This window comes from Staurois parvus, unplaced genomic scaffold, assembly GCF_062004578.1.
Source record: "Staurois parvus isolate SC_StPar_1 unplaced genomic scaffold, SC_StPar_1.0 ptg000133l, whole genome shotgun sequence".
Taxonomy (NCBI): domain Eukaryota; kingdom Metazoa; phylum Chordata; class Amphibia; order Anura; family Ranidae; genus Staurois; species Staurois parvus.
The window spans coordinates 15491523-15506291 of NW_028317929.1; the positions used below are offsets into that span (position 1 = coordinate 15491523).

The 14769-nt window shown below is 41.9% G+C and overlaps 1 protein-coding gene across 1 annotated transcript in view; it reads left to right on the forward strand.

Annotated features, from left to right (window-relative positions):
• Positions 1-4286: 4286 nt before the first annotated feature.
• Positions 4287-14769, forward strand: part of KIF3A (kinesin family member 3A) — a gene marked incomplete at its 3' end in the record, with an annotated part of 100367 nt that continues 89884 nt past the window's right edge. Inside the window, exons 1-2 of the mRNA XM_089673052.1 lie at positions 4287-4437; positions 9401-9674. Coding sequence (XP_089529178.1) covers positions 4432-4437; positions 9401-9674 — 280 coding nt within the window. The remainder of the gene's footprint in view (positions 4438-9400; positions 9675-14769) is intronic.

Here is a 14769-nt window from a genome sequence, read left to right on the forward strand (position 1 = left end):
AATAAACCTCTACAGGAAACCTTCAAGGGGGTTTTTGAGCTTACAAAACAGATGGTAAATTGCATATACAGGAAATGTCCACTTTGAACTTCTTGGAAATACAAAAGTTCATAAATAATGGTGACTTATCATTTATGATGTCCTTTGATAAAGTGAAGTTCTTGTATTTTGCAGGAAACCGAGACTTAGACCCCTATCAAAAATTCACAATGTTCATGAAGTTAAAAATTACTGTAGGCCCAAAATATCGATCACATTTCTCCCTAAAGTTCATTTGTGATCTTATGCCCTCCCTCAATGATTTTGTACCCACCCATGACAGTCCAGAAAGTTCAACCCCCCACCACCACGGCCTCCTCTTCTTTCTTGGAACTCCTTATCTGTTCTGAAGAACGCATCAAAATAGACTTGAGTCTGAGCAAACAAAGACGTCCTGGTGCCTCCAAGACCTCATATCTAGACCATGAATGCCTGTGCTGCAATGTTTACTTGCCCCTCTACCTTGGAAGGATGGAATTCCAACATCGATGGCGGGATCCTGGTATCTTAGTCCCGCAGCTTGGACTACACTGTGCGATGTTTGCAAAGATTGGATCAGACTGCGAGATGGCAATGTTCAGCATAGTGAAAGATAGTTAAGGAAGCTCTAGTTGTTGCACCTTTGTGTCAAGAGATGGTACGATGGTTGTTGTTTCTTCAGGTGGTAGGGCAGACCTCCAGACAATCATACATAGATACAAAAGAGAAGGAGAATGTCAGTGTGTGGTTACTGGAAGAATTCAAGAGTGAAGCAGCAGTTTAGCCATTAAGGTTTATAAATCATAGGGGTCCTAATGTGGGCAGGTAAAGTGGGATCCCCACAGGATGCAGAGTCTGAGCAACAGCCGGTATTTACCAGAGCCCCTGAAGGTAGGGATGGTCGATGCTGCATGCTATTGCCAGGTCTCAGTCCCTGAGTTTTCCCTACTTGCTCACAGGGCTCAGGTTGCAGCTGTAGGCAGATTGAGGGATATCTGCAGGAAGCAATTATAAGCATGTAGATCCCTGCCAGACTCTTGAAGCTGAGTTAGGCAAGAAGCCTTATAATTCTCAGCTCATTCAATTTCTAGTTTTAAGTTATGCTAAAAAAGTTATATGCTAATGGAGTATACTGGAAGAATATTAAACAATGAAAAAGAAAGAAAGAGGGAAGAGTAGCAAAAGCAAAAACAAAATGATAGAAAATAAAAAGGTACAGATTTAATGCTGCTCCAACTATGACTACAGCAAACCTTCAAGGGGGAGGTTTGAAGTGCCAAAACAGATGGTAAATTGCATAAACAGTCAATGTCCACTTAGGGCTTCTTGAGAATACAAAAGTTCATAAATAATGGTGACTTATCATTTATGATGTCCTTTGATAAAGAGCAGTTCCTGTATTTTGCAGGAACTGAGACTTAGACCCCTATCAAAAGTTCACAATAATGTTCATGAAGGTAAAATTAATTGTAGGCCCAAAATATCCATTACAGATTTTGGCCCATTCTTCCACACAGTCTTCAAATCTTGAAGGTTCTGTGGACCTCTTTGATGAACTCTGATCTTTAGTTCTTTCCATAGATTTTCTGTTGGATTCAAGTCAGGTGATTGGCTGAGCCATTCTAGCAGCTTTATTTTCTTTCTCTGAAACCAAATGAGAGTTTCAAACAGGCCCACAAAATCCAATGACCACCTTCAGGCTTTTAAAGGGCATATTTCCTTATGTCACTTCCTCACTACATATCAGTTTTGGAGGCCCTAAAATGGCAGAACAGTACAAACACCCCCCAAATGACCCCTTTTTTGGAAAGTAGGCACCCCAAGGAATTTGATAAGCGGCACGCTGAATATTTTTGTGATATTTTTTGTCATGGGGTTTTGAAAAAGAAGCAAGTACTGTTAGCAAGTACCTTGGAGGGTCTACTTTCCAAAAAGGGGTCATTTGGGGGGGAGGGGGGGTGTGCTTCTACTATTCTGGCACTTCAGGGCCAACATTAGAAGCTTATGCCACACACCACCCACTCTTCTAACCACTTGAAGACCAAACCTTTTTCTGATACTTCACTAGAAAATTAAAGTTTTGGAATGGCCCAGCCAGAACTGAATTCGAAGATGATTTGGGTGATCTGAAGAGGGCTGTGCACAGGAGATGCCCTCTCAATCTGACAGATTTGAAAGGTTTTTGCAAAGAAGAGTGGGCAAATATTGCCAAGTCAAGATGTGCCATGCTGATAGATTCATACCCAAAAAAACTGAGTGCTGGAATAAAATCAAAAGGTACTTCAACAAAGTATTAGTTTAACGGTGTGCACATCACAGAAAACTGAAATTTTAACAGGGGTGTGTAGACTTTTTATAAACACTGTATATCCAGCGACACCGAAATTATGAAATGTTTGTTGCTTCCGGTTTCTTAGACTGTAGAGATGACTAAAAAAAACAATGATTAAAAAAGCGGTTAAATGCACATATGTAAGCCATTGCACGTTGTAACATCAAGATTGGTATGAATAGCTCCAGGAGTACATATAAAGTACATAAGAAGAATATAATGTATATAACTCATTGGTGTAAATAGCTCCAGCATGTCGCTGGTCAAAAGCCCGCTTCCTCAGGAAGATCTGCTATATATCTCTGTATCTCTATATATATGCTGAATGATCTCTGAAAAAAGATATATAGCAGATCTCCCTGAGGAAGCCACATTAGCTCACTTGGAGAAGGACCATTTCATCAAAAATTTAAGAAAGTATATAATATATGGGCATAAAACATTGCCAATCCTGTCATAATAAATGGCTCTTCAAGCATTAAGGTTTAACTCCAATGGAGTTCCCAAAGGAGGCCAATATAGTTGGTGCATGTATTGTGTCATGGAGCCAAGCAATAATCTGTATCGCTGTCTCATATTTATACACTAACACCCCGGTCACATCAAAGCCGATTTTGAAATCATACGACTTACAGTGAAGTTGCACGATTTCGAAATCGGGTGACCTGCCGATTTCAGTTGCTATTTGCAAGACATCTGACACAGATGTCTATGCAAATCACAAGAAAAGTAGTACATGTACTACTTTAGAAGTCTATGCGGCTCCAACCAAGTCGGAACTGCACAGATATGACTGCTCTAATAGTGGACAATAGGGTGCAACTTGGCATATGATTTGCAAGTCGCATGGCATGCAAATCGCATGCCAAGTCGCACCTGATGTGACCGAGGTGTAAATGCAGGTTGTCAGGATGTGCCCCAGGTGCAAACATGAGAGGGGCGCTGCCAGCCCTGGAAGCCAAATTGAGAGAGAGACAGATGACTGCAGCTGTCACTAGCTGGGATGTTTGGGGTTGGATCTGGCTAAACTGTCACAGACTCACCTGAGTTGTACTCAAACAGGGAGCCGCCGAACTCACATTACCGGCAGCTCAGTGTGACAGTGAGCCCCCTGCTGCACTACCGCTGATCGCAGGGGAGCCAGGATCCGGCCGGGCATTCAATATGCTGCACTGCCTATCTTGCTGCCTTTTTGAAGAGTACTGGCCAGGAACCTGGGGGAATGGCCTACTGACACCAGCCACTACTCTAGTGACTGACACCGTCCACTACTTTACTGACTGACCCAATCCACTGCTTTACTGACTGACCCAATCCACTGCTTTACTGACTGACCCAATCCACTGCTCACTGACACCGTCCACTGCTCTACTGACATTATCCACTGCTTGACTGACACCGTCCACTAATCTACTGATTGACCTTGTCCACTACTCTACTGACACTGTCCACAGCTCTATTGAATGCCACCCTCCACTCCCCTACTGACACCATGCACTGCTCTACTGAATGCCACCCTCCACTCCCCTACTGACACCATGCACTGCTCTACTGAATGACACCCTCCACTCCCCTACTGACACTGTCCAGTCCTCTACTGATACCATGGGGGTGGAGGGGGGCAAACTGACTCTTTGCCCGGGGTGAGAGAATGTCTAGTTTCGCCACTAGTCAGGACAAACACACCTGAGTCAGCTCTCAGCTCAGGCCCAATCCTTCACAACAGTCACCATGGCAGCAGCTACCCAACCGCAGAAACGTTTCTGGGCGGGGCCCATCCTCCCAGAGCTCCCTATTGGCTCATCTCCCTATCGGTCACATGCAGTACAGCAGCCCTTCCCGCCCATAAACAACAACGAGCAGATATGCGCGGATTGGCTGCACGCAGCCGCAGCCGAGAGCGAAGTTCTTGCGTTATTGGTCAGGAGCCCGGTCACTCCAGCAAGCCTGTTCTCCGATCGCATGCGCAGTGTGTGAAGCGGAGGTGCTGCTCCAGAGATTTGGGGTGTCCGTTCTAGTGGTGTCAGCTGGTGTTCGAGTTCACCCCTACTTCTCGGGGTTCGTCCCGGAGCACTGCAAACATGCCGGTAATGAGGGGCTGGGTGGTGCCCGAGGGAGGGGCTCGCGGTTGCTATGTGTGGGGAGTTGATTCAGTACCATCGCCCATTCATCCGGCCTGCTGACATCCCAGGATTGTGTGGCCTATAGCCCAGTGAGCTCAGCATACCCGGCCTGTGTACCAGGGAGCAATGCTGTGCCTTCATTCTTCAATGGAGGGAGAACATCCTCACAGTAGCAGCAGATCTAGCCATCTTATTGTGGGATTTCTATACATTCATCCCTCAGTGATATGAGGGAACTAGACATCGGAAACAATACAGGAGATCTAGGAAAGGTTAACATTGCACTTTCTTCTGTTGACTTAAAGTGTAACTCCACCCAAAACATTTTATTTGGCTTTCGATAGAGGGTGGAATGGTGCAATGTCAAGTCTTTCCTTTCCCAGTGATAACGTTGTCACCAGGATAGGAAGTGAGGATATCTGAAAGTCACGCTAAACCCAAAATCTTTATTATGTTGCAGTTTACCATGACTGCATTAATTTCCTTTTATAAGGCTTTCTTTCTTTTATTTTCTTGCGATCCAGCCTGTAAGTCTGTTGTTTTTCAACAGAACAAGCTTTCCTGCAGATGTAGCAGTTAGGGGGTTGAGACAAATCATATATTACTGATAGGGGTGCTTTCAATGGTAGGCTTGATGCGTTTCTACCCGCCCTCCGGGGCTTGGTCACAGAGGTCATGGCCAGAACGGCTGCTGAGGCCATTCCTTAATATTGGACTCCTGGGGTCAGTTGAGCAGCTCCCATCCCCTCATTTGTACTGGCTGATACTGAAATCGCTTGGCCTCATGCTCCCCTCTCCTCACTTGCCAGTGAGGTAATCCTTTTCCTTCCATCCATAGCTTCAAGCGACGCCATAAGGTATACTTTTGACTGTGTTGCTGTAACTGCTTACAAAGTATTTGCTGGTGCTTTTCTTCAGTTTGTAAGTGTATGTAAATCTGCAAGTACATCCAACACTCCTCTGCCTCCCAAACTGACAATGCTGCTGTCTAAATGTGCCACCTGTGCTCATTCTTGCAGAGTGGGGACACTCTAATACAGGAGGTGTGTTTACTGGTCAGATCACCAGGGGAAAACAAAGGGAAAAGGCTAAAATAGAAAACGAATGCAGCCACCACATCTACTGATTGGTAACTGTAATACATTACATTTTTGGTTTGGGGTTTAATACCTCTTTACTTTTCAGGGGGATTTAACCCTTCCTCACTCTATCTTGAATGTGCTTAAAGCAGAACTTCACTCTCTCAATCAACATTGACTATTTTGAATCCTTATGCTGCTAGAATTAGTAAATAGAAACGTATATCATATTTGCTTGCTTTAAACTTTTTTTTTTTTTTTTTTTTTTTACATTTCTTCAGTTACTTCGTGGTTTCCAGGCCTGGGCAAATAAGGATGTCATAGATCCCAGGAGTCTTCAGGAGGGGAGGAGGGGTTTTCTCAGCTAAGCACAGCCTCCTACCTGCATGCCTGAGCTAAGGGCAGATGCATTCCAGGAAGTAAATGCTACATGAATCATCTGCCCTTTCTCAAGATGGCCAGAAATTCTAGTGGAGTGTTTTTCAACGTGATTTTTCTGCAAAATAAAGCACAGAGATATGGATGGATGGGGGAGTTTGCTCTGGATAATAAAAATGAATGAAACCAGAACGTGCCCTCCTGCACGCCCCTGGTGATCTCTGTGATCGCTGTGTCCTAAGGACACAGCCGATCACGTGATGCAGTAAAAGGCCAATCACAGCGTCCTTTTACCACGTGATCAGCCGTGTCCAATGACACAGCAGATCAGTGGTAAATGCAGTTGGCGGTTATCAACTGCACTTTCCTCACACTGTCACAGCGTGAGGAAAGTACTGCCGATAACCGGCAATTGTCAGAGGACGGATCGGCTCTGACCATCAGTGCCACCCACCTGTGCCCATCAGTGCCTAGTAGTGCTGCCCAACAGTACTGCCAGTCAGTGCTGCCCATCAGTGCCGCCTATCAGTGCCCATCATTGTTGCATACCAGTGCAGCCTCATCAACGCACATCAGTGAAGGAAAAAAATTACCTGTTTGCAAAATTTTATAATAGAAACAGACAACTTTTTTTTATTCCAAAATTTTTGCTCTTTTTTTTTTTGTTTGTCACGCAAAACTAAAACACCCAGCAGTGAGTAAGTACCACCAAAAGAAAGCTCTATTTGTGTGAAAAAAAATGATAAAAATTTCATATGGGTACAATGTTGCATGACCGCGCAATTGTCATTCAAAGTGCAACAGCACTGAAAGCTGAAAATTGGCCGGGGCACAAAGGGGGTAAAAGTACCCAGTAGGCAAGTGGTTAAAGTAGAACTATAGGCATTTCTCATTTTGGACAGAGCAAGGGAGGGTTATAACCCCGTCAGTTTTTTTTTTTTTTTGCTATCTGTGTTCCATTAGGGAGATTTACCTTCACTTCCTTTCCCATAGCCAAAACGAGATTTAAGAGGCAATCCCTGCAAATTAGGAGGAATCAATTTGGGGGCCCCCAGGTCACCAGAACTAGTGTCCCCTTTGGAATATTTCCCCTCTATTACTTTTCTGGGGGCAACCCAAAATTGTGGTTTTCTTTTACTTTCACTTTCAATGATAATGGTAAACAGAACAAATAGAGGGAGTGAATTTCCCTAATGGGAGGACAGACCGCAATAAAAACCTGACAGAACCTGTGTTCTGATCCATCTCCATTCTATCAAAAACTTAAAAAAAAGGCTTTAGTTAAACCCATGTGATTTTTGCATGACCCGTGCTCATCCACTTGCTTTGTTTCTATGCACCTTGATTCCTGTGGTCCACTTGATGTGTCAACACCTGCAATGTTTTAGGGCTAGTTCACACTAGATGCAGTTCAGTGTGCTTTTTTTCCGCATCGAAAATGCATGCACAGTGTTTTCCATGTATTCCAATGGCCCTGGTTCACACTAGTGCAGTCAGTTCCAGTCCGTTTCCGGTGCAGAAAAAAAGAACATGCTGCATTTGTTCTGCACAAAACCATACTGGCATGTGGTGTGAACTGTAATGCATCCGGAGTGCATTTTAGTAGTGTGAACTGGCCCTCAGGCTTGGTTCATATAGTTGTGCCACGGTAAGACGCATGTTGGTACGCTGTGATGCAATTCATTCCTAAATTGGTATTAAAACCCCAGCATCTTTTACCTTAAAGTGGATGTAAACCCTTACAAATACCCAGTGACGTGACTATCCTCAGGTGATACACAGAGATGAAACAAATCCTCCTACATAAGTTGGTTTATCTGCAGTTTTCTCTTCTCTACAGCCATTCAAAGTGCAGAATTTAGAGCTGATTCACACATGTGCGGTGCAGATTGAAGCTTAGGTTTCACAGCTAATTGATACAGTAGTTGTTCAGTGGTTCAGGTCAGGTTTACATCAGGTTCAGGACAGGATTAGGTCAGGATCTTATCTGTTCACACATATGCAGTTTAGAAACTATTCCCAGAGAAAAATAAATAAATAATAAAACCCTCTTAGTGTCCGTGAATCTTCCCAATTCTTTTTCTTCATTGTAATTATCCAAAAAGTATGGTCGATTTTCACCGTGTACCTTCAAAAAAATAAAAAAGACCTAAATAAATAATCAAAAGCCTTTTAGGATAATATCTTCCCGACCTACCAGTCACCAAACAGGAGCTGGGAGTTGCGGGTGACAGGAGGCCTCCCGTCATGCATCGCTTTATTGTGACTGGTAGGTCGGGGAGATAGGGGACAGCGGGACTGAAGGACCGGGCCAGCGGACATGAGACCCCTCAGGAGCTGCATGGCATAAGGAGATTCTTCTGTGTATTCCACACCTATTGTGAGTGGTAATCTATGGACGGCTCTGAGAAGCGTTTCCTCACATCATGCTTGAAGACATGGGATAGTCCGGTATCTTGCAGAGCGATTGTGGGATAATCTTGGAGAAATTTTTGGCATATCGGATTATTATCCTAAAGGCTTTTGATTATTTATTTAGGTCTTTTATATTTTTTTGGAGGTACACGGTGGAAATCGACCATACTTTTTGGATAATTACAATGAAGAAAAAGAATTGCGAAGATTCACTGACACTAAGAGGGTTTTATTTATTTTGGACTTTCAAGGGTAAAAGTGTGACTTTTTAAGTGTGAAGATATAGGGTATTGGTTTTCGTATATTAGTATATTTGGATATCGGTTTTGATTTTGTTTTGAGTTCTCAGAGAAGCCAATAGCCTGTAATCCTGAGCCGGACTGCACTGCTCTGAAATCGGACATGACTCTTTTTAAAACTGCACTGAATCCGCACTGCCAGTGCATGGGACAGATGTGAAAAGGCACCATAGGAAGCAATGTCTTTTCACATGTCATGCGGATTGGATGCGGTTAAAACCACATCCAATCCACATATATGAGAATGGGCACTTATAAGTGTCTGAGAGTGGGAAAAAAAACCCCAAAGGGGTTGGATTGCTGAAATTACACTGCAGAGCTCAGTAAGGAGAGCTCTGAGAGCAGATTGGGGGGAAGGGACACACCCCCCTTCACACAGCTCACAGGAACAGATCTGAGACTGTCAATCTGCTGGAGGTCCCTCCCCATCACCATTTTTCTCTTGGTGTCTGGAAAACATATCAGAAGTGATTCATGCTGACAGCAGAAAGAAATGACAGTGCTCTGGATTAGGCACCATGAGTACCATGAGTAGCCTTGGGGTAAGTAAGTACTTTTTTTTTTTTTTTTTTTTTTTTTTTTTTTTTTACTTGTGCAAGCAGCTTTTTCAAAAGTTGTGTGGGGGAAGGACAAAAATGAATGAATGTGTCTGAAAAAATGACAGTTTGCTATGATTTGTGCTGTATGTACTTTTTCTTTTGTTTTGTTTTTTTAAACCTTGTTTTGTGGTAATTTATTTTCTGTCTGTATTCACAGATCAACAAAGTAGAGAAACCTGAATCCTGTGATAATGTGAAGGTTGTAGTACGATGTCGTCCATTGAACGACCGAGAGAAAGCCATGGGCAGCAAGATGGCTGTAAATGTGGATGAAATAAGGGGAACTATTGCTGTTCACAAAGTAGACTCTATGAACGAGCCCCCAAAGACTTTTACGTTTGACACAGTTTTTGGACCAGAAAGTAACCAGCTGGATGTTTACAATTTAACAGCCAGGCCGATTATTGACTCTGTGCTGGAAGGCTACAATGGTAAGACCACCAAAATGAGAAATATGTTATGAAAAAATAATGGGAAATGCTGCTTCAACGTAATACGTAACGTATTTATTTAACAACTTCCTGCCCGGCCAATAGCCGATTGACGGCTGGGTGGGACTCTCCTCATTCTGAGTAGACCTCATATGCTGTCCTATCAGAAGGTGCCGCTCATGCAGCTGTGGGGCCGTGTAGCGGTGTGTTCTGTTACCGGCTGTGTCCACGGGACACAGCCGATGACAGATCACTACCCTGGCCTGCTGCCAGTGTCATGTGACCAATCACAGCAGATTACATGACAATTGTATACAATGAATGGCTTTCTTTCATGCCATCCTTTGTATACAATTGTGTTGTTAGCTGTGACACAGCAGACAGATGGTTCAGACGGCCAATCACAGCACATCTGTATCATGTGATGAGCTTTGCCCAATCACAGCTAATCACAAAAGTCTGAATGTATCGGTTTCATTCAGTAACAATGGTTGCTAATATCCATGAAATACATTGGTATTGGCAATCATAATGTGAAAAACAAAAATCTTGATCCTTTGCCCAGAGTAGTACAATGTTACTATGGTAACATTGTGTTGCTCTGGTCACAGTGTGTTGAAAAAAAAAAATGGTAAAGAAAAAATAATAGAAAAAAAGTATTCATACATAAATTAGTAAAGCGCTAAAAATAACTACATAAATTCATACTATAGTGCCATTTATAACTGCATAATAGTGTTCTGTATGTTTGAGTCATTTATCACAGAACACTATTATGCAGTTATAAATGGCACTATAGTATGAATTTATTTAGGTATTTTTAGCGCTTCACTAATTTACGTATGCATATTTATCACTTATTGGTTTAAGTCGAGTGACAGAAGCTATAATTATAGGGATCACATCCATATAAAGCGCAGGAGGATACTCCCATTTAGAAAAAAAAGTTTTATTATTTATTTTATTTTTTTTTACATACAGTCACCAGCCAGTGTCTCTGACCACTAACACTGGACTGGTAACTATATATATATATATATATATATATATATATATATATATATATATATATATATATATATATATATATATATATAAAATAGTGATTTTTTTTTCTTCGTTTTATTAAAAAAATTGTAACAAAAAAATTACAACTTCAAAAAACTTGGCATGCCTCTTACTAAATACCTTGGACTGTCTATTTTCCAAAAAAGGGTCAAATGTGGGTTATTTGTACCATCCTAGTGTTTTCAGGCCTCAATAAATGAGATTGGCCCTCAGGGTTGATCAATTTTCAGATATATATACACCATGGTTTGTGGACTCTCTAACTTTCCTACAGACTAAATAATATACACTAATTTTGGGAAATTTTCACCAGAGAAATGTAGCAAAAATCATTTTGACCTAAATTTATGAAGAGAGGTTTTTTTTATTTGCTTAATTTTATAACAAACACGTTTTGTTTTCAAAAGTTTCGGGTTGATTTTGTTTAGCAAAAAATAAAAAACTCAGCAGTGACTAAATACCACAAAAAAAAGCTCTATTTGTTTAAAAAAAAAAAAAAAAAAAAATTTATGGGTACAGTGTTGCATGACCCCACAATTGTCATTCAAAGTGCAACAACACTGAAAGCTGAAAATTGGCTTTGGGCAGGAAGAGGGTAAAAGTGCCCGGTATTGAACTGGTTAACATTTTTGTTTAGAACTATACATTTTTAAAAATTCTGTTTTTTTAACCACTTGCCCTCCAGAGGATTTACCCCCCCCCCTCCTGACCAGGCCATTTTTTGCGTTACGGCACTGCTTTACTTTAACTGACAGTTACACGGTCATGCAACGCTATACCCAAATGAAATTTACATCCTTTTTATCCCACAAATAGAGCTTTCTTTCAGTGGTATTTGATCGCCTGTTTTATTTTTTGCACTATAAACAAAATAAGACAGACAATATTAAAAAAAAAAAAAATTACCGTATTTTCCGGCGTATAAGGCGACCCCCTACTTTTCCTGTGTAAATATAGGGTTTGGGCTATACTCGCCGTATAAGACTACCCCTCTTCCAACGCACACCAAATAAAAATTAAAAAACCTCAGATTTGATTTCAATATGGTATGGTGTTCCAATGATGGGGCACGACTCCTCCCACTGACACCAACGATGGGGCACGACTCCTCCCACTGACACCAACGATGGGGCACGACTCCTCCCACTGACACTGACACATGAAATGTGCATGTGATCGCTGTGACCACTCACAGCTAGACACTAGTATACAATGGATGGCATGAATGAAGCCATCCATTGTAGACAACTGTCATGTGACCTGCTATGATTGGTCACAGCAGGTCACATGGTACCGGCAACGGGGCCGGTACTCAGATCTGTCATCGGCCGTGTTCGAGGTACACTACCGGTGACAGATCGCGGCTCTGCAAGCGTGCAAACTGCGCATGCCTGGGAGTACGCCATATGGTGTCCACCCGGAAATCTAAAGCATTTTTCCGGCCGCCAAACGGCTATTGGCCGGGCGGCTAATGGTTAAAAATCTAATTTCTTCATAAATTTAGACCAAAATGTATTCTACATGTCTTTGCTAAAAGAAAAAAAAAAATCCCAATATGTGTAAATTAATTGGTTTACGTGAACGTTATAGCGTCTACAAATGGCGATATATATACTGGAATTTCTATTTTAATTTTTTTTTTATACTAGAAGGTGGCGATCAGCAACTTATAGTGGGACTGCGGTGCGCATTCTGACACTGGGGGGAACTAAGGATGGGGTTAACATCTGGGGGCGATCAAAGGGTTAACTGTGTGCTGTATGTCTTTTACATTGTGCTATATGTCTTTTACATTGTGCTGTGTGTATTTTACTACAGAGACATGCTTCCTGTAATACTGAATGAGTCCAGTGTTTCCCCAGTTTTGCTACACTACAATCTATCATTGCTTCCTGGATGAAACAGACAGGGAGTAAAGATTTATAGCAACAACAGGATTTTTTTGGTGAAGTTATACTGTATACTGGCTGTAGATTTTTATTATCGGATGATTTCTAAGGTCTCATGCCCACTGGACATTTTTTCAGCTGCTCCTAGTGTGTGTGTGTGTGTGTGTGTGTGTGTGTGTGTGTGTGTGTGTGTGTGTTGTTTTTTCTTGTGCAGATGAAAGAAGTAACAGGATTGGATATTTTTTGAGAGAAGATTTTCAATTCATTTAGTAAATCAGCCTTCACAGAATTTAGCAAAATATTATGTCAGATTTATATCTTTCTTTTTTTTTTACATAAGGCCTTTTGATAGTGGTTGTCTTTTTATATACCTGAAAAGCAGTGGTATGACTACACTGCGGGCATACCATTTGCTGTAAAAAAAACACACACAGCACAATTACAAAGCATGCTGATGTGCTTTACAATTGTTGTGCTCTTTGCTTCAGGACTTTCAACCTAGCGAAGTACTAGTGGTCATGTGACCTATCAAAGATTAAAGTAAATGTGAACCCCCACCTTGTAAAACAAACCATTCAATTTAAAATGGCAATGAAAGACCACACTTTTTATGTATAGATTATAAATAAACATGTCGTGTTTTTTTTTTTTTTTTAATAAGCGTTCACATACTCTGTTGTCAGCTGCATAAGGATCTTAGAGAGCTGGAGGAGAAACAGCAGAATACTTATCTTCCCAGTAAGAGCCAGTTCACATATATGCGGATTGGATGCATTTTGAACTGCATCCAAATCGCATGACATGTGAAATAACATTGGTTTCTATTGTGCCTGTTCACATATTTGCGGTGAAACTGGAGTGCAGAATCAGTGCAGATTGAAAGAGTCCTGTCAGTTTTCTGAGCAGTGCGGTCTGGTTCAGGTGCGAATTCAGGCTCATTGACTTCTATAGGAACGCATCTGAATCACACATGACCTGATCTAAAACTGACCTGAACTGCTGAACTACTTTGTCAATTAGCTGTGAAAATGGAGCTTTAATTCTCTCCACAAATGTGTGAATCCACACTTAAAGTGATTTTAAAAGTTTATTTATTTATTTTTTTAATGGAAAAAATAACAAACATGTCTATACTTACCTGCTGTGGGCAGTGGTTTTGCACAGAGCAGCTTGGATCCTCCTCTTCTCGGGTCCACCACAGGCTCTCCTGGTCCCTCCTTCCTGTAAGGTGCCCCCACAGCAAGCAGCTTGCTATGGGGGCCCCTGCTGCTCCGTGTGTCCTTTGGCTTGGCCCCACCCCCTCTCTCCTCATTGGCTGGCTGACTGACTGTGATTGACAGCAGTGGGAGCCAATGGCTCCTGCTTGCTATCTCCGCTAATGAGGAGGCAGAGACCCGGGACAGCCCAGGCTGTTCACATCGCTGGATCACAATGAAGCTCAGGTAAGTATTGAGTGGGCTGGGGGAGCTGTTGCAGACAGGTTTTTTACCTTCATACATCGAATTCATGAAGGTAAAAAAACCTTGAGCCTTTACAACCACTTTAATGATTGTGTGGGAGGGTGCCTGCTAGCACATGTCTGATCATTGGAGAAGAGCGGGCTGAGTTCTCAGAACAGCTAGTTAACTGACCACACTGTGCTCTCTTGCTTAGTGTGGTAAGTTTTTTACAGGAAAGCAGAGGGACTGGCAGGAACACAAGGAATTTCATGCAAAGGAAGCAATACAAAGAGAAGAGGATACTTTTTCATACAAGTGCATGGTACAGCAGACACTTATCAAGAATATGAAATGCTGGGTTTACATAGTCTTTAAAAAAAAAAACTAATTTATGACTTCCTAAGGATCCCCACATCCACGCAGATGTCATAGGTCACTGTAGCCACTTTTGACTAAAAGGTTTTTTGGTATCAGCATATATCAGGAATATAACATTACATATTCTTTAAATGACCAACTGTCCTTCAGTCCCAAAGCTTTGTCGGCTATATCATACTCCTGAAGCTTAGCTGGCTACACACTATGGTCTGCTTTTTTATAAATGTATGTGAAGTGGTGTGTGTAGCAGAGTTCAGAATCATGGAGAATGGACAGCAATATCTGCCCTCCATAATAATTTGCCCATAAAGCTTTAGCTTA